Source organism: Pelmatolapia mariae, linkage group LG4 (assembly GCF_036321145.2).
Source record: "Pelmatolapia mariae isolate MD_Pm_ZW linkage group LG4, Pm_UMD_F_2, whole genome shotgun sequence".
NCBI lineage: Eukaryota > Metazoa > Chordata > Actinopteri > Cichliformes > Cichlidae > Pelmatolapia > Pelmatolapia mariae.
In genome coordinates this window covers 9,945,666-9,966,655 of record NC_086230.1, presented here as the reverse complement: position 1 = coordinate 9,966,655, position 20,990 = coordinate 9,945,666, and the positions used below count along the sequence as shown (strand labels likewise).

Sequence of the window (20,990 nt, the reverse complement as noted above, 5' to 3'; positions counted from 1 at the left end):
GAGTGTGTGCTTTTACACTGCTTGTGCTGAAAATCACTGGTTCGATGGGGGGAAATCACCTTAATGTTGGTGGACAAAGGGAGTACTGAGCATGTCCCTTTCAGGGGAATTCTTCTTTGCATCATCAGACCTTGTTAAGGTCACAGATTCAGAGAATTGCTGCTGCATTTCAACTGGGCTGCATCATACTCTTTGATCTGAAGGAGTTTCACTGAGATTGTGAGAGGGTCACCACACCTAGGAGCAATCAAGATCTCATTTCTCTCTGTCCTCAGAAATATGTTCTCAGCCATACATTATCAAAGCAGCCCCACTGTACTGATATAACACTTAATGTCCGTGGGACACTAATTGTGATATTGTAAGACACTTGGGACGGAGAAGGATCAAAGACTGTGAAATTGTACTAGAGCATAACTTTAGAAGCATGCACTTCAAAGGGATAGATGGACACTGATTTATATATACACACACACATATATATATATATATATATATATATATATATCTTTCAGTCCACTGCTGAAATGCAAGGCCAGCTCTTGAGCATTAGATAACAGCTGAATGTTTGTTGTATGACTCTGACTCCATGTGGTCATCAAGGAAACTGCAAATTATTGCTACCTTGGGGCAGATCACTAGTTGCTGATGTGTGAACCGCATGGATGCTAATGTAGCCTGGGACTGTGCCATGTTTTCAGTAAACCTTCACGTATGAGGTGCCAAATATTTTCGATTTTCAAAACCAATTGTTATTAACAGTTTTGCAACATTAAAGCCAATTACTTTTACTAACAGAACCTTCAAATTAAGAGTGATTTATTTTTAATGTACAATCCTCAATGCAAACAAATAAATATTAGCTTACATATTTCAAACAATAGTAACCAAAGTGTCATACACAGTACATTTGTCCTCTCAGAATTGGCTGCTCTCTTCTGGGAACCACTGACTCTAAGAAATGTTATAAAATAGTCAGTAGGCAATAGGAACTTTCTAATGATTCTCGTGCTTCTAGATACAGGTGACACTTGAGAATGGATTGTATTCAGAGCGAGCGGTGAGAGCACAGTGCAACCATCTATTCTCTGCATGTGCCGTTGTTATAAAGCTAAGTTCCAGCTGAGCTTTAATTATCCATTCGCTTGCCGTAATGGCATTATCTTGTCCACATATCTGAGCTGTAGACCTTCTGTATGCTTTGATGTACTTAGTTTTGACGTTTCAAGGGAAATGCCTTTAGTGGAAATAGTGGCTCAAATTTCTGTAGCTGGTGTCAAAACGTGCCTGTTTTGCTTCTGTCAGGCTGCAGTGATGTAGTCGGCTTATGGCTCAGTTCTCAGATTCATTCCAGGATCTGTAAAATCTCAATCTTCACTGCAAGCACGTAGTGTGCTTCAGAGGATTTCAACTGTTCGCGTAACAATTGATATCAACCTTGTTTTTTCTGTTTAAAATACCTTTTTTTTTTTTTTTTTTTAAATGAAGTTAAGTCAGAATCACTGCAGTCAAATCAGGATTGTTAATTTCATTTATATTTGGTGACATGAGTCTGTTACAGGAGCTTGTGCCCTGGAAAGTATAAAGTGGTACAGGTTTGTTCTGGGACAGCAACACCAAGACCTCAGCACTGAGCAGAGCAGGCATCACTGACAACAGGTGTGATGTCAGTTAACACGGGTACAGCATGAAAGGAGGAGTTGGAAGGGTGGTGGGTTGCACAGCGGCTTGCAGATGAGTAGCACCTGTGGACACGCTAAAGCAACTTAAATAGTGGACTCTGTATAACATGTGCCAATCTGATGACCGTCAGCTGATGTGGGCTGGCACTGAGATTAGCTGATCTTGACTTTGGCCTGCTCAAAGTGATCTTATGCCCAATTTCTTTCTTTCTTTCTTTCTTTCTTTCTTTCTTTCTTTCTTTCTTTCTTTCTTTCTTTCTTTTTTTGGTTGAGAAACATTATTAACAGATAAAAACAGGAAGGCCAGCCAGGTCACTGGTCCCTGTTTAGCATTAACCTGCGCTCACTGGAAGTCATTTTCAAGAATAAACAACATAAAGAAAATATAAATATTCAAAGTTGCGTCAGATTACATTGAACTGTATTCAATTACTGAGTAAATCTCATGTAAGTTTTTCTAATTAGTAAAGTAAAACATTGAATAAAAAAGGATATAATTTCAAAGAGCTATTAGCCTTGTCATATCTTTACATGCTGTGCAGTGTGTCATTAAAAAAAAACAACAACAACTGAGGAAACCTGTGGAAGTGGAAGAAAAAGAAGTGGCAGGCCAAAGAAAAGTAGCTGAACAGTATCTGAAATTCATATCTATAAGAAATACAGGAAAAATCCTGCAGACTTGAAACAAGATGTGAGAGATGCATCTGGGCCTTCAACTAATCCGCCTACTGTTCACTGAACCCGTATCATAAATGGTCTCAGTTAAAAAGGCAGTGTTTAGAAACAGGAGGAAAAGGCTGAGGTATGCAAAATCACACAAGAACTGGATTGAAAATCAGCATCAACAATTCTGATGGAGTGATTAATCCAAATTTGATATTTTTGGTTCAAATTGTCATCGATCTATACTGAGGAGTTCAGTAGAGAGGGACAACACTGAGTGTCTACAGCCATGGTGGAGTCTCTGTTATGCTTTGGCCCTGCATTTCAGCCAGTGGCGATGGGGATCTTGTCAGAATTGAAGGAATTACAAACATGGAAAAGTACCATCAGATTTCGATCCACCATAGAGTACCATCTGGAAATTGTCTGATTGGCCACTGCTTCATTTTCCAGCATGACAATGATCCCAAACACACAGCCAGTGCAGTGAAAGCATACCTGGATAGAAAAACAAAAACACACAATTAGCACTGTCAGTGATGGACTGGCCTCAACATTACTGAAGCAGTGTGGGATCATCTTGACAGAGGACAGAACAAAAGGCAGCCAACATCCAAAGAAGCGCTTTGAATGTCCTTGAAGAAGCCTGGAGAACTATTCCTGAAGACTTCTTAAGGAAGAGAGATCAGACTGTGTTAAAGAAAAGCTTGTGGTCATACCAAATATTAGCTTTCAAAGACTACTAGAGTTGTAGAGATTTTTCCTTATATACAGGGTTTTCATTTATGTGTGCAAGATCCAATAAGTCGCTGCACCTGTTTCCCATTGTCCAAGCAAAAATTAAATAAACGAGCGGCTCAGCGAGTGAATAGGTGGTTCAAGACTTTTGCACACTACTGTAGTTAAGATGCACTGTTCATGAGTTAAAAGCGCTGGTTGTCATAAAAAAAAGATGTAATAAATGTCACAGTTCTAAGAATTAATCATCATATAATGAAGCAATCTGTGACAATGTAGCTATAATTGGATAACATGTCTCCTCACAGGTTATACAGGTTGATTATCCCAATTACATGTAATCAGAATACCCCCCCCCCCCCCCCCCCCCAGCCCCATACATATCATATGTTTAAGTATAATTATCATTATTAAATATACAATGATTTAAATTGAATATCTAAAGAAAGTTTCATAAGTTAATACAGGTTATGTGGGTATAACATTTTAATGCTAGGGGGTTTGGCTTATTCATATAAGTGTGTTCAGTACCGGTTGCTTTCTTTACAGCTGTGCCTTTGACACTGGTCTGTACAAGATTTAGTGACCTTGTACATGATGGAAAGAGTCTGTGTGCATCCCAGCAGGCGCTCGTGTTGATTGGATAGGCCTGGCTAGGCTGACTTGCCAGCCCAGAGTATCAGCGCCCTTTATGTCGCCTCTCAGCTCTTTCAGTTCGACTTGGTGGCGATACAAGTACACAACTGCTCGCGAGCGATTCGTGCTTGAACATTTTTCTTTTACCAGCAAACAAGAGTGTCTGCATGAAATCGTTCATAGAAGGGAAAAAAACACACACACACAGAAATGTAGATACGTAGCCTTAAAAATTATCCACAGTTAAGGCTCTGTGATGCAGTTGCTATGGCAACTATGATAGAAATAGACGTGTATCTGCAAGGGAATGAAATGTATTGAACTGCTGGTTAGAAAAAGAGAGGTTTTACCGTGGTGATTGGCAGGTTAAATGAGTGGCTGCATGCGGATGTGCACGCTTGTGTGCAAACGGTGCGCTTGTGAGTTTCAGACTGGAGTTTTGGGATTGTGTTGTGTTTTGCCAGTATGTGCGTGTGTGTGTTTCCATGCATGTGGTGAAAGGAAGAGAGAGAATGAAGAGAGCTGCACACACACACACACACACACACACGCACAGGCAGAATGTGTGTTTGCATGTATGACACACTGCAGTATATTAAAAGTGCAGCACCATGGATGGAGGGCATAGGGCACGTAATTATGATGGCAGGAGAGTGTGAGTGGGTCTGTACTGCACTCAGTGGCCCTGTGTGAGAGCAGAAAAGCTGAGGCACAGACAACACAATAAATTTAATGGGAAAAGGATTGTTTGTAGCACCTCCATTGTTGTCCCGGCAATGATGATATTCTGAGTGTGTCCTGTCAAACATTAACCAGTGGTTACATATTATTATCATAATGACTTAAGTGGCTTTTCTTTGTGCCAAAACAGGGGAAATACAGCTGCACTGTGTGTGTAATAGATCTGTTTGAGCATTAAGAGACCACTGTGAACTTCGTCCACTGCACTGCAATCTTCCTCTAATACAGGCGCACCTCTTTGCTCACAAATTGCGTTTCATTTGTTGCCTTCTTCATTAACCTACCATTCCATCCAGCCCCGTCTCCTCTCCATGTTGCCTTTGTGGCCATGGTGCCTTCATCAGGCTAATTCACTTTCACTTGAGATGAAATAAGAACAAAGGGGCAGAGGCAACATACTCAGACACACATGCAAAATTTGCCTTTTGCTATATTAGGATAGTCTTGGATTTGATTGTAGACATAGGTAAAAATCAATGAAATAGCAAAAGCTTGAGAGAGGGAGGCAGGGAGGGAGGGATGTGATGGAGACAGATGAGGGAGGGGGTGCAGGAATATGAGTGTGTATGCATTTTTAAGGCGGTCTTTCTGTTGCAAGAAGAAGGGGAAAAAAACAGTAGTCCAACAGGAAAACGAATGAGTCGAGCTACTGATGAAGGCATGCAAATGCAATTTAGTGACGGAAACTGACGTCTGAAAGCTTCGCGTGCTGATGGAGGCTCGTGCGAGGGCAATGTGTTTAATTTTACTTCGAGATAGGTGGAATCACCTAAGCGGTGTGTGAAAGAGGGGGGGAGAGAGAGAGAGCGAGAGGCGAGGGAACAAGAGGGGAGGGGGCGGGGGTGTATGGACCTCGCTGGTTACGGGACCCACAGGCACCCAGATTGTGCTCCGCTCTCATCATTTTTTGGAGGTGAGGACAAAAGAAAAAAGAGGGGATCGGAAGAAAGGCCCGGGATCTAAGTGTCGTGACGGGGCCCCCGACTTCGCCGCCGCTGGTCGGGGTTGTCTGGACTCAAAAGCGCTGAGGGAAAAGCGGCGGAGGAGTCGACTCTAGACTGGGGTTTCCTGCCACAGCAGCGGGATTGTCACAAAACAGCCTTTCACTCTTCGAGGGGCCTTGTATTGCTACGTTTTCAGGTATGCATCTACAGTGTGTTAGCTAGCCTGTCTCTGAGTGACTTGCCTCTCCCTGGCAAACGTTAGCTCTGTTTATTCAAGAAAAATATCTGGCTGCGTGACGGCAATTTTTTCTGATGCAGTGCCCACACCAGGTCTCTTATTTATGCTAGCTAACCCATTTACTCACAGCCCCACTGAATAATGTGAGGGGGGGAACATCTGCACCTAATCACTTCTCTTTTTGTGGCTAAACGCTGCTTGGCTGCCCCTGTTCCTTTAGCCTGCTGTAACTACTCTTTTGTGCAGGGTCTTAAATACAAGAAACGCAAATTAGCTGCCTTGCTACAATGCTAACTAGAGGTTCTAGCTTAGCTAGCTCTCAACATATGCGGCTAGCTTACAATTTTAATATGCAGCATTTGAGGTATCGTTGCTAACGCTAACCTAAAGGAGCTAAAGAGAAAAAAAGAGGCAACACTACAAGGCTAATTGTAATGCGTATACCTTGCTACTGGCTAATATAGCCACTAAGATTGTGGTGCAAAAGCCTGTGTTTTGTTGATGGCAGTCTGAGACGACAAATTGTCCAGATAAAACGGAGCTAGCGTTTGATAATTATCTGCAAAAACATTGCGTCTGCGTATCAATTAGGCAGCCATGCAGCTGATTGACTTGCTGACAGACTGCACTGAGCCAGTTTTTATTATTGCTGCTGCTGCACTGTTCTCTGTGTTATGAATGCTGCCGCCTGGTCGTGCTCGGCGAGCTGCTTTGATTAATTAATAATCTGTCCATAACCTAACCGTGAGCTCACAGAAGGATGGAAACCAAGTGTCTCCACCTAACTTTAGCTGTTGCTCTGCATCGCCGGTGTACCTTAACTGTGACCCTCGGAGCATTTGATCAGACCTGTTTGATGGTGCTGTGTGGTTTGACTCAGTCCGATTGACACGGTGTGATCGGTTTGTTTTGCAACCTCACATGGTCCCTGCTCATTGTCATGTTTTGCTTGCAGCTTCTAGTGATGACCAATAATGTTGCTCAGTTAAAGTCCCCACAGTGGGAGAAGCCACCCAAAGTTGTTTTAGGGCCATTAACAATTTTACAGTGTATTAGAGACATACAATTGAGGCTTATGTCACACATGACAATTAAAGGCACTAACCCCATAAAGGTGGCATCGTCCCTTTAATTATCACCCATAACAATTAAATCCTTTAAAAACAAGTTAAGCACATTAAGGTTAATGGTCTCCTTTTCTCATTGTAAAAAGAGGACAGATGGACTGCTTCTGTCTTGACTCCACAGGGTTGGTTGTTTACCTGTGAGGATGAGTATTTTGTTGCCTCACTCAGAGACTGTTGATTACCCTCCTTTCAGCCACCAAACCTGTTTATCAGTCACAAGAGACGCCTTAAGCATGCATTGTTAAAGTGTGGACCAAAGTAAAAGCTGTACTCGCAGAGAATGATAAAAGAGAAGCGATGATACGAGACCAGAAAGCCTTTTAAGTAGTGAAGACAGAAGTTGAATGAGATTGCTTGTGCAACATTAAGTCAGGTTTAGATTATTGCCCTTTTTCGTAAATGCATTTGCAATAGTGCAGCGTAATATTTATGTGGCTGACTGGAAAATAAAGTGCACTTATGAGAAATGCTGAGATAATATGTGACCCCAGATCAATCATTTGAAAATAAAGTATGAGGGTTTTTTTTGTTAGTGTTACTTATATGTTGTATTTACTACTGAGTCGCTGCAGTTAATTAATTAATAAAGTAATATATACAATATATAAGTATAAAACTGTCAATTAGCCCAAAATGCATTTTGCTATTGCTCTGTGAGCACAGTCAGTGCATTTCTAGTTATAAATATTTAATTACGACAACAGAGCTTTAGCAGGAGGTATATTTAATAAATGTTGGCGCATTACGTCTGCACGCATTTGATTTATCTTTTCTTTTTTTTCCACAACAGGTTTTTTTTCTGGTCAGCAGTTCATGGGAAATGAACACATCTGCATGGAAATACAGAAGAGAAACAGAAAACAGGAGCATGTATTGACTCAACCTGAAGTGGAATAAATGGATTACCCTCCTTTTGGAAAACTGTTGCCATGGAACTAGGTAGAATTAAATGATGGTTGACAGAAAAAAACAAAGGTAAGATGGCTAAGTGCTGAAGACACAGGAAAGCATCAAGATGTGCGGAGGCAAGGAGAGAACGGTCACTATATAGGGATCAAATACTTCTACAGTCCAGATGATTGCATGCAGTTGCAAAAAACTAAAAAAGGAAACCGGCATCCAAAAAGGAGAGACCGACAAAACGAACGCCTGAAAAAGCGTTGGACTCTGTATCCAAGAGCCGATGAGAATATCCATGGAGCGTTCGCCTCTGGGATGATGTTGAGTGAGGGTCTTGATTCAGACCACTTGATTCCATTACTGGAGTTTTTGTCTCACACAGGTGTGAGTCAAGTCCCAGCAGTCTTACACGCTTTGACGAACTGAAGGATTGCCGCGACGGAGCACAATCTCGATGGTTTTAATGAGATATTTTTTTGTTTTTTTTGTTTTTTTCCATTTTGCAAGACCCTGTTGGATCGTAACACAGTTTAAACCCAGAAATAACTCTGCCTGCTTGAGCTGTTATTAGTGTGGAGTTCATATGCGTAAAGACATTTAAGGTTGAAAAACTCACATGGTGATGTGGCAATCATCCATATCTTTTGCCTGTTCCGTGCCAAACTGCTTCAGCTTCATGGGAATGACTGCTCATTTTTAATCTTGTTATTTTTTTTGAAGTAGAAAGCTGCTTCATGACATAGATCTTAAAGAAGAATCTGTTTTCCAAAACCCAGCTGTTAAGTGAACATTTTTTCCCCATTGGAAAGTACACTTTCACATTTAAAAAGTACAGTTTTTGCAGTTTGACCTTTTTCCAAAACTGGAGATATCATCCTAAGTTTAACCTCCCGATCCACTGCTGGCACTACAAAAGTGATTATTACAGCTGCAATATATACATATATGTGTGTGTATGTATTGCTTTGCTCTTTGGTGGATTTCAAAAGCATTTCTTTCTTTTCCTGACAGGCCATAGACTCTCTCTGTCATTTATTCATACTGTCATAAGCCTTCCAGTTTCTGATCGGAATCATTCCCTGATATAAACACTAACAGATATTTTAGTTTTCTGAACAATGCAGAATTTTCCTAACAGTCCAGTTCCCCCCTCTCTCCCCCCTGGGTTCAGTGGGAGGGGTGGAGGCGTACCTCCCTATCCCCCACAGCCAGCAGAGCCCCAGATATCCCCGAGGATGACAGATGATTATGCAGGGATGCAACAGCAGAGCCTGCACAGAGGCCATCACCACCCAAGTCAAGCCAGCCACATGCTTGTTTACAGTGCTAGAAACAGAGGAGCTGTGGAGCCAACACCAACACAGGGTAACATTCACAGTGGCAGCAGTAATAACCCTTACAGGAAAGAGACCATGGATTACTATTTTCCAGTGGGTGGAAAGGACAGGCACAGAAGGGGAGGTATGGGCTACGGGGCAGGTTTTGGGTACCCCAATATTGATGGACATATACCTCACCAGTACCGGCATCCCGGATCTAGCTCTGCACCGTCATCTGGCCTGATGTCGCCATATCCAGTAGACTATCCCTCTAGTGCTGGTTCAGGTGGAGGTACTGGAGCGTTCTCTCCCTCTCATCAGTATAATATGAGTCAGAACCCTGCAATGCAGCCAGTGCCAGGTTCTCAGATGCAGCACCGCCAGCATGGGCAAACCTTCCCAGCTATCCATCATGGACAGCAGCATAGGAGCTATCCACACTCTGGACATAGAATGACCCATCAGTACCCGCACTACTCTCCCCAGGGTGGCGCATCCACGGGGTCATCAGGAATGTACAGCCCCCCTCCACAGAGATATCTCGACGGGGCTGCCAGCACTGGGTTCGATCCCAAAGTCAACAGTTCTCCCAGTGTCAACTCCAGTTCAAACTCAGTCTCCAGTTCAGTTGCTGCTAACAATGTGGGGCCAATGGAGAATGTTCAACAAAGTTACCATGCTTCAAATTATCCTGGATATTCCCCACAGACACATTCACTTCACAAGCAAGCCACACTACAGCACCGCAACTCGCAGCACAATTTAGGGATAGGTTATGACACACCTCTCAAGATGCAGGGCCAGTCTCCAGGCTCTGTATATGCTAAACATCATCAGGCCTCCAATCCCAGTATACCTCAGCCAGCATCCCAAGAAATAACCAAATCTCCAATGCATCCTAATGCGCAACAAACTCAAATTAACCAAAACTTTAGCCCGATTTCCAATCCCTCTCCAGCTGCATCGGCAGTGCACTCCCCCAGCTGTAGCTCCTCTCCTTCCCCTTTGATGGGTGTCTCAGAGGCACATGGAACCCCCTCAGGTCATGGTCCTTCACATCCTCCTACATCAAACCCTCGTAGCAGCCACGGTCATGGTAGATTACTGCAGACTATGCCTCAGTTAAGTCCCACACCCAACTCTAATAGCAGCATCAGTAGTTGTGGTAGCAGTGGCAGTCATAAACCTCACAGCATGAGTGCAGCCGGAGGGAGCAATCTCCCTCCAACAGGCCGCAGTAAAATGGGGCTAGGCACGGGAATTGGATCCCGAGACGAAGGTTCTTCTGTTTATTCATCCTCTTCAGTTGACAAAATGCAGGATGCCGGCTTGAATAGTCTTAATGCCTTGAGCTCACAAGTAGCCAATTTACCAAACACAGTTCAGCACATGGTCCTTACTGACACAGTGCTTTCACCTAAGAAGAAAGAAGGCGGGCAGATGCAGCAGGCGACGCATAGCGTGCTCCCATCGCAGCCGAGGAGTCGCAATGCAAGCGCAGCCTCAAGCACCAGCACGGTCAAAGATGGAAGTGCAGTAGGGGCCGGAGATGGAGCCAGCATAGATGTCGGGGTGGATGAAGACTCCTCATTGTTGTCAGTCGAAGGCTCCTCAGCGACCAAGGTGGAGCGAGAGGAGCAGTTTTCTGAGGGGGAACATGGGAGAGTGAGGCAGATGAGCGGTGCAAGCAGTGGATCTGAACCAGCTGGCTCTCACCCTCAGTCACAGAGCCAAAGCCAACCGCAGACTGGACAAACATCAAATGTCAAAGTAGTCACCTCTGATTCATCAAAGGATCCAGTTGCCTCTGAAGCGAAGGCAAATGAAGCTCATATTCCTGCTTCATCGTCATCTCCATCCTTTGTGTATCAGTCGTCAGAGACTGGCCCAAGCTCACATCCAATGCCTCCAGTTTCCTCATCCCCCTCATCCACTTCCTCCAGTATTCCCCCTCAGCCAAACTGTGTCCCAGAGTCTGGGGCAGCATACAATGACCGCAGAGGTGGCAATAAGAAGACACTAGAAATTAAAAATGAAGTCATTAAAAACGAAAGCGAAGGTGTAGCTGATAAAACCGTGAAAGGCAGCAGCCAAATGCAGCGGGATGGGGAAGTCGATACACAAAATGGACAGGACAAAGAGAATAGGGTGCAATCCACATCCAGATTACACAGTAACGAGAGGGAAGAAAAGCACACGTCTGAGGAGCAGCAGAACGCCAGTAGTGTTGGAGTGATTGTTTCCGCTCGGTCTGAGGGAAGTCTCACAGAAAAAAGCAAGAATCCCCAGGACAACTGTATAGAAGAGAAACACTCACACTCTTATTTAAGAGAGTCGAGCAGTCATAATGGCGATGAAGGCGTAGACCTCAGTCTGTATTCATCCCATTACCAGAAATCAAACTTCGGACGGCCTCATAATCCTTCCCAGTCTGGCCCGCATAAGTATGGCTACCCTGAATCAACATATGGCTCAGATTTATCCATGAAGAACAAAGGGAGGCCTGGCCCAGTGGGTGTGATGGATTCGAATCCAAGATATTTAGGATACCAACAGTCACAACCTGGTTTCGGACCTGTGCATCAGAAAGACGGTGGTTCTGTAGCAGAGGCCTTGGTGAAGCGAGGCCAGGGATCAGGGGTTAAAGGTCTCGAGGAGAATGCACAGCTTCAGCAATTTCCAAGCCTTTTGCAAGAGGTCCTTCAAGGTTACAATTTAGATCGTCGCTATGGGAGACCAGAACAGGCATTTTCTTCACATCTTCAAGTTCATCAGCAGTTTCAGTCCAGACACCCATCATATGGCATGGCTGAAGGTATGAGAATGCAGAGTGGAGCAACTGAGGGTTCAGCTCAAATGGGTAGCGCTGGAAAACCCCAAAACCAGCGGCATGGAAGCGAGCCTGATTTTACCACAGAGCCTCAGTCCTCAGTGAAGTCAGAAATGTCAAACGCTAAGATTATGCAAAATGCTGAGAAAACAGAGGTGGGTGTGTCCCAGGGCCATTTACCACAGCCCGAGTCTCAGCAAGCAGCAACAAAACACATAAACTTAGCTGACTACTCTCTACCACCGAGAAAAGCCTTATCTAATGTCTCCACTCCATCCTCTGCTGTGCAGGAGCTCCTTTTGCAAGAGCCAGAGCCACTAACCGGCAGCGGTGGTCAAACTGAGCCTCAGAAATCATCAGGCTGCATATTAGCCCCATCAGAGCGACGCTCTGTCATCTGTGATGTGTCGCCAAACCGACGCAGCACACCAGAGAGGGACAGAGAGAGCGACAGAGAGAGGGAGCGGGAGAAAAGTCAGAGTGGAGCTTCTGTGATTCAACAGCCATTTTCCTCTCCAGCAGCAGCAGTCAGTGATCTAACTAAAAAGGATACTGGAGAGAAACAAGTAATGAAAATGGAAACTGCATCAAAAGAGACTGGGGTGGAAGCTCCAAATTTGCAAACTGAGCAGCAAGGCAGTGGTGGGGCTAATGAGGCAGACACGGAGTATCATTCCAAGTCGATCCATTCATCAGTTGTAATGAATGCTGACCCCTATAGGCGAGGTAATGTTGATATTCCCCCCTTGCCTTCTCATCCTATGAACACTAATCCTTTAACTTCGCCGTCAAGGCATCAGCCGTACCTTCACGGCGTTGATCTGTCAGCTGGCAGCAGCAGCACATTTCCTGGATATCGATATGGAGATTCAAGAGAGGGCAATATGATGTCACGCAGCAATCCTCATTTTCCCTCCCACCATCCATACCACAGTCTGTCCCCTTCAGCTCAAGCTGCATCTAAGCTTCAAATGTATCCTCACCCTCACGGCCCTCCTCATCACCATGAAATGAGTGACTGGGTAAAAGCGATGAGCAGGCCCACCAAGGAGATGATGATGCAGCCCAGCTCGTCCCCTGGAAGACATAAAGTCAGCCAGTCAGAGCAGAGACAGAGGATGATCTCCCAAACTGACATGCCAAGTGAAACGCACGCTGGCAAACCTTCGCTCCATCATCAAAGCGCCTACTATGACATGAAAATGTGGGAGTCGACACACTCCGGAAGAGAAGGTGTTCGAATGATAGAGGGGGACTACTTCAGAGCGCAGCCTCCTCCTCCTCCTCCCCCACCACCTCCCCCTCTCCTTCCTCCAACTCCTGTTTCACACGGCCCCGTTCTGCCGCAGATGCCTCACGGCCAAAATGCGGCCGAACCTGAGGTCTCCAGAGTAGCCACAGAAGAAGCCAAACATCCCTGCCCACCTCCTCCACCGAGCTCCACCAAGTCTCCTGCTGACGTGAATTCCACCCAGCCACAGGTGCAGCATCAGACCAAAGCTGGGGGCTCCGGAGACACAAATCCGCTAATATTACGGAGGAGAGTTCGCTCTTTTATCTCTCCCATTCCCGCCAAAAGGCAACTCCAGGATGTGTCTCAACAGAGGGCCGCCACAAATTCACATCACTCTCCTGGGGCCCAGTCTGAGCCTGGCCATCACAACGAAGATGACTCATCCAGTTCAGATATTCCATGTCCCAGGCTCTCATCCCCTCTGCCAAGAGAGAGCACCTATTCCCAACCTCTGTCTCCATCCAGTGGCAACACTAAGGTTTTGCCTCCCAGAAAAGGACGCGGTTTGAAACTAGAGGCAATAGTGCAGAAAATCACACCAAATATTAAAAAGCCAGCAGGCCATGCTGATGATGAGTCAAATCATTACCCAGGCTTCTCTCACTCCGAAATACCAACATTTAATGACTCGCAGGACCAAGACTTGCCACATTTCCCCAGGGTTCCAGGAGGGGACGATAGTTACATGGATGAAAGTCACTCATTAAACGACATGATTCCCTTTAGAGGGGTCGACGAAACTGGGCCTCTACCTCCATCAGCTTACCCATGCGATCCCCACCAGACGTCTCAGCCCCTCAAACAACAGGACTTTGACTTTGGATTAGGTGCTGCTGTGGCATCGGCATCTGGCGACAAGGAGGATTTCGCTTTGCTCGGACCACTGCCTCCTCCTCCACCTCTTCCTCGCCCGGTTCAGGGTTCCCCACCTCCATCTTCGTCTGCCCTGTCAGACATTCAGCATTTCACCAACACGTACCAGCAGCTTGAGACGAGGAGGGGAGAGCAGTCTGCCGCTAACCTTCTTCGACAGAAACTTCAAGAATCTGGCATGGGATTCGATGATTATCCTGGCAGCGACTACTATGGCACCACTCCGCCCCACCACGGCCAGGCTCAAGGGCACATGCTCAACAGGCAGCATCAGATGTCCTCCGGTAGGTCCAGTCTGTCACCACAAGATTCAAAGCCGCTAGAGAATGTTGTGCCTAAAGGCTATTTCCCATCTGGCAAGAAAAAAGGCAGGCCTGTTGGGAGTGTGAATAAACAAAAACGGGCCCAAAACCAAGTCCAAACACAAGCCAGCGCTCAGTCTCAAGTCCAAACACAGAATGCAACTTTGAGCGCTCCTCCAGCACCGCCCATTCCAGCTACAGCTGATCCCACAACTCCACCAACAATGCAGACTACCAACAGCAGCAGCAGCACAACAACAACAACCACAACAGCCCCGCCAGCACCCCCTCTGCCAGACAGTAAAACCACTCCTCCGCTGGCCCCACCTGTGTTAACCCAGGTAGTGAAGGTGGACGTCGAGAGCGAGGACACCCAGCCGGAGATCGAGGTCAAACCTGTGCGGCGAAGACGCAGAGGCGTCAAAGACGAAGACGAGCCCCTGGAAGCAAGAGGGCGGCAGAGGAGGAGGCGGCGAGGAGCGGCAGCTGCAACGCCCTCAGTGGCCAAAGACGATCCAGATACACCTTTAGGCGCAAATAGAGCTTTTGCGGATCCTAACAGAAAGGGCTTGTTTGTTCCCCACATACACGTGGAGAAAAAAGTACCAGAGATTGGGGCGGTGTGCACCATTGTGAACGCTGAGGAGGACAAGATGAAAGGAGAGCGCAGCGCAGTTGGAGGGAAAGCTGGTGGGAGTGGAATTGAATGCCTCCTGACCTCGGCTCTTTCCTCCCAGTTATCTAGGAGAGACAGAGAATCAGAGAAACGGGAGACAGACGAGGTGGAAACTACACTTCAGTCAGGAAAAGCACTTCCTTCATCTGGCTATGTTGTTTCAGGCCCTGTGATTACGGAGACCAATCACTCCGGCCGCCTGCTGTGTTGCCTGTGTCAGAAATGGGCAAATTACAAACACCTCGGAGATCTCTACGGGCCTTTCTATCCAGCTGAATATGCTGCAAAGCTCCCCAAGAATCAGCCCCAGGTCAGGCAATGTCAGGCAACCACAGGCACAAACAAAACAGGACCAAATTCAGACGTGAGCTCAAACCCTTTGACTACAATCCAAGACACACAAACACAAGATGCTCAGTTTACCAAGCCCTCATCTGAGAGCGACTATGCCTTCAATCTGGATTCAAACCCTGCTTCTCTTAACACTACAGTCAGAACTGCTTCTCCAGCTGGGAGGGAAGAAATGATGACGCATGTGGCTGACAAGCACAGTAACGCTGCCTCTTCTTCTTCCTCTTCCTCCTCCTCCTCCTCGTCCGCTGCCATTAAAACATCTCTAACCTGGGATACGAATCTGGATATCAGACCTATTCCTGAGCTTAAGAGAGAGCCAGACCTCGAAACCGACCAGCAGCAGGCGCCGAAACAGCAGCCTGCAGATGAAGCTCAGCAGCGACCTCAGCACAGAAAGCTGACCTCGCATCCCCGTTTTAAAAGGAGACACAAGTCGAGTGAGGATTCCCCCAGAATGGTGCCAGCCAACAGTAAGGCCTCCCTGCCGTTCCAGCCCCCTCCACCGGCCTTGGACTCCCTGGGACCCTTGGCACAGCTGGCACAGCTGCCTCAGATGCCCATGGATCCAGAGGAGCTGTGGGTCCATGAAGGATGTATAGTGTGGACCAGTGGAGTGTACCTTGTCAATGGGAGACTGTATGGCCTGCAGGAAGCACTAGATGGCGCCAGAGAAACAGTGAGTTGTACATATTTGGCATTTTTGGGGTGGGGTGGAGGGGGGAATTACAGATTTATGCTTTTTATTTAAATATATGTAGGTTTCACTGCTTAATAAAAGCACATGTATACATGCATGTTGATAAGTCACCCAGTACTGCAGTGGATCATGTACTATACAGTATATCAAGTGTGCTTGCTCATCAGTTTTTTCAGATTGTAGACCTTTATCTGTCTTTCTGTATCTGATGGTTTTTATATGTATTTATATCATCTTTTCTCAGTCCTGCTCATACTGTGAGATGGTTGGCTCAACCCTGGGCTGCTACAGTAAAGGCTGTACACTTCGCTACCACTACTTATGTGCTATTGAAGCAGGTGAGTGTCGGCATTACTGCACAAGTGCACTGGAAAAAGTAAGGTGATGTGAAAGTCTGTTGTTGGATTTAAAAAAAAGAAAAAAGTCTATGCAAGTGTTCTTAGAGTCTTGATATTCTCTGTCTGTTTGCCAGATTGCTCTCTGAATGAAGATAACTTCTCGCTGCGGTGTCCGAAGCACAAGGTAAAGAAGGAAAGGTTCGTTTTCTTTTTGTAATTCAGTGCGATATCTTACTTTTCATGTCCAAATCGGTGCCCGAACCCTTCAGGATCTTCAGTCTTCTTTAATTCACACTTTTGTCTCGTCCTGCTTTTTTTTTTTTTCCCCCCTCTTCCCTTCTTTTAGTTTACCCAGAGCATCCGGCCTGCCAAGTCAGTGTACCTGGAGCAGTCAGAGAGAGGCTGAGAGAAACAGGGAGGAGGAAGAGACACAGGAGTCTGGGAGCTGTAAGTTTACAGCTGTGTATGTAAGATGCAGTAGTGTGCAAAAGTCTTGAGCTATGGTAAAATGATAAATAGATGCAATGCAATACAGTCCTAGCAAACTCCGACCACTTTTATTCTTCTTCTATTCAAAGCTTTTCTTTGGACGATGGTCGCCTTTTCTCTGTTCTTTTGATTTATTTCCTTCTTTTTTCTTTGTCCCATTTCCTAAAGGATAAACTGCACACCATGCTGAGTTTATGACTAATTCCTCATCACCTTGTTGATGTTTCGAAATACATTTTTTGTATTTTTTCTCTTTGGCATATTCCACAGATTCCACTTTTTTGCAACAGGCTGCTGGTAACAGAGTGCCCAAAGATACATTTTAAAAATTGCCTTTTTTAATGTCTGAATGGTTCATAAGTCAGTGTTAAGTGCTTTAAACACAAAAATCACATTTGTCTGAATAATCAGGCACAATAACTGCACTGAATATGAGTAAATAAAACCAGCCAATGCTCAAGATCACTTTAAAAAATTAATCTGTCTCCTTAAACGCAAAATTCAAAGAAAATACAGCGATACTGTTTACTTTTCTTAAAATGATTTTCATCCTTTCAAACGTTGTCAGATCTCATCCAAAACCATTTACATGTTTACTTATTTCTTTAAAAAAAGCCTCTTAACCCTTTAAGACCGGTCTTTGCAGCAGCAAAAACATAATATTCCAGAAACGCGCTTTGCCGATCTGATCAGCTGTTCGTAACACTTCCTGCGTTGGAAAACGACGTCAGCGCGAACTATTGCATGTCCGCCATTACCTGCCCGAAACCGGAAGTGACGTCATTTTTTTCTGTATAGTTTCTGGGATGCTTAGAACTCAAATTGCACTGCTTTAAATAGTTTATTTTGATGCACATGCTGTTTTTTTTGCAAATTTGCATTATAATATTTATTTTCATTTTTCCTGCAGTATATAAAAATTGGTGTATCTCAAAAATAAAACTATTAAGACACTCAAAATGAATTTCCTGTTGTTGGAAACTATTTTGTGCAACTTATTTGTATTTACATTTTTGAGGGATAAGCCTCTTAAATTTCTCTAACTAGAAATATATGTAAAAACAAAAACGATTTTCAAATTTTTTTGTTGTTTATTGCACTTTTTTGCAATTTGTGTAGTTACTATGCGCTTAATGCATACATATTATTAAAATTTGGGCTATAATGGTTGTATTGATGTATAGCAACTTGAAATGCTGCCAAAAATGGCACTACAGCATGTAAGAATATAAAGATAAGCTCTGGCTCTTGGTTCTATGCTTGGTCTTAAAGGGTTAAACCTCGTAGTTGTCACAATGTAAGCTTGTGTGCTAGGAGCAGTCATCTATATGTAATCATGTAGAAGTGGATGTTGGTGTATAATGTTACGTTGTCTCGCAACCAGCTCCAGTGTGAAAGCCTGCCTCAACAAAGGGCTTCAGTTACCACATAGAAACGTTCAAACACATGCTGCATTTTATTTTTGTTTAATTATTAAAAGATGTGGAGACACTTTTGTCTCATTAATGGATGGATTTGTTGCCTCTGGCTTGTTTATACCTTCTCTGGTCATTTAAATTCCAAAAAGCAACACAGCAGCCACTCTTTGTTGGCAGGTTTCTTCGAGTAGCATTGAGGGGAAAAAAATCATGCAGCTCTCGCACTCCTCCTCACCTCACCTTAGTGGCTGTACTTGTGCCTGTCGCTGCCTCCCCCTCACTTCCAATCCAGCCTGTCCTCATGGAAACTGATGCCTCTCGTCTCTGTTTTGTACAACGCTGCTGGCATGCTAAGGTTTTTCCAAACTGCAACGTATCCTCTTTGCTTCATTATGCCTTTTCTTTCTCTCCTAGGTTAGTTTGGGATAGAAGACCGAGAAATGTGAAAAAGACTGGCCTGTCATCAGCGGCTGAGGACAACAAAAGGGAATGTACAATTTCTCACCAAGATTCAGCATTATTTACATTTAAGACAATGGAGGGAGAAAAATCATTTTTTTTAGGAGAATTGTTGCTCTTTACTTAAAAGCCGGAAAAAAGAAAAAAAAAACAACAACAAAAAACCCCATGGACATGCAACACAGGGGCATGGAGCTACAAGAAAAGGACTACAAAGATGGAAGTAGGATGAGATAAAACATCAAGACTGACAGAGGAACTAAAGGAACTCTGCTATAAAGAACAAAAGAAACAACCTTCCTCTCTAGGCTTACTTTAATTTTCCAGTGACACCCTTAAAGTGTTTAACTCATGCTTATCATCATCATCTGTATTTTCTATTGTTTGCTTTGACATATTGGGAGCAAGTTGGGTGATAAACCCAAGAAAGGAGAGTACTTTGTATCCTCTCACAATTAGTATTTTACCTTTTATGATATTAGGATGATCACAGTTATTATTTTAGTCCTCATTATTTTGTAACCTCATCAGTATTTACTCATGGAAATGAAATGGATGTATCTCATTTTATATTCAGTCTACGCATTAATTGGATTTTTTTCCTCATTCCTGGAGAGGGGGGGCAGAGTGATGTTGTCTGTAATGTCAGGGTCATGTTTGCCACAAAGACATTATTGCCTTGGAGAACGGACATCTGTTGCCTTTCTAAAGTCGTGTATGAGTGAGCAATTGAGTGCGTGTGGAAAAACTGAAAAAAAGAAAAAATGCTGACTTCTGGGTCTTTGATTCCATTTTTTGGTCCTTTTGAAAAGTGTTCTTATTTTTCATCACCGGGGTTTTTACGGTACAGATAGTATTCACGAAAAATGATGGACACAGTCTTATTTTTCAAGTACAAAAAGTTCATAATGTGCAAAGAGAAGGACAGACGCTCGTAAGAGGAGCAGATAACACTATGGACTAAAGCGTGTCTGCCATCTTTAACCGCGCCGGCTGGGAAAAGGTGAAGGACGGGACACTGAAGAGGTTTTATTGGTGTGGAACTGTGTACTGGATGCACACGTTTGTAAGACGTTCGTGCAAAGTTACGTTCGACTGACAGACGTCAGACATTTTTGGAAGCGAACTTTGGAGAGAGTGTCATATGAACGAGGGCGAGCCTAACCAAGTACTTTTGAATGGTTTCAAACTTCTGTGACACGGCAGCATTCTAATCGGGAGATGCAAAATCCATTCAAAAGAAGCATTGCCATAAAAATTTAAAAGTGAGTCGTACATGGTGTTGTCTTTATCATTTTTTATTGTTATTCTTGTAAGAAAAAAAAGGTCAAGCTGAAAGACAGTTACACTATCAAAACCATGCTGTATTAGAAACCTGTCAATATGTATATGAATTATGAATACACTTAAAAATGCTTCACGTATGTTCCTCTTCTTATGCCTGAAATATTTGTTTTCGCTTCTGTTCCTCTGGGAAACCCGCCTGTTTCAAGTTCGTCTAACATGGTTATCCCCCGATTTTTCTCTCTACTTTTATTACAAATCAGCCGCTCTATCTTTTTTATGTTCTCAGTCAGTTCTTGGAAAATAACCACATTAGTTGCAGTCATCTCTGTACACATGCACACTTCCTTTCTTACTTGTTTCTTCTTGACTTTGGTTGACTGTGAAGTTTAGCCCCATTCTGATGTAATCAGGTTTTAGAAGATGTCTCAAATGGTTTGGGACTGCAATTTCTAACACCAGCAGTTGCTGGACATGGAGACTGGTCAAAAAGGGGGAAAACATGTGAACCATTGTGTGCTTTAATACGACTCTCCTGAACTCTGGATGGAAGTCCATTCTTCTAATGCATGTTTTTTCATAGTAATTAAGCTATTCCCCACCTCATACCCTGTAGATAAGAGCGCTTTCACTCAGGGACACCACTCCCATCAAGACGGAAATGTTCAAATAAAGCTGTTTTATGGCTGCCACAGATACTTGCAGGTCACTCAGCTCATGTAGAACCTTCTTAAGCAAACTGACTGTCCAACCACACTGCGTGGCATGTCAGTTACCTGCTTTGTATGATGAAGTGCACCTGTGTTGAATCGTATGCATTCGTCATTTAGGTTTTTCCTATGCGACTAAAATAGTTAAAATACCTAACACTGGGGAAAGGGTTGAAGGTTAAAATGGTTTATATGAAATGGAAATATTGAGTGAAGTGGGTAATACTGGGTTGCTAGATAAATGGTACACATTTGCTAAAAGTGGTGATAGTAACAAT

The 20,990-nt window shown here is 44.2% G+C and overlaps 1 protein-coding gene across 2 annotated transcripts; it reads left to right on the top strand.

The window, feature by feature from the left end:
• The first annotated feature begins 5,321 nt into the window (after window positions 1-5,321).
• Window positions 5,322-20,669, top strand: tcf20 (transcription factor 20). Of its 2 annotated transcripts, none has more exons than XM_063471374.1 (6): window positions 5,322-5,600; window positions 7,560-15,993; window positions 16,259-16,352; window positions 16,487-16,536; window positions 16,699-16,799; window positions 18,674-20,669. In XM_063471374.1, the coding sequence occupies exons 2-5, from the start codon at window positions 8,788-8,790 to the stop codon at window positions 16,756-16,758; spliced, it is 7,410 nt and encodes a 2,469-aa protein (XP_063327444.1). In that variant the 5' UTR covers window positions 5,322-5,600; window positions 7,560-8,787; the 3' UTR covers window positions 16,759-16,799; window positions 18,674-20,669. The 2 variants fall into 2 exon arrangements, with proteins under 2 accessions (XP_063327444.1, XP_063327443.1); XM_063471373.1 differs by having other exon boundaries at window positions 16,487-16,550.
• Window positions 20,670-20,990: the final 321 nt, after the last annotated feature.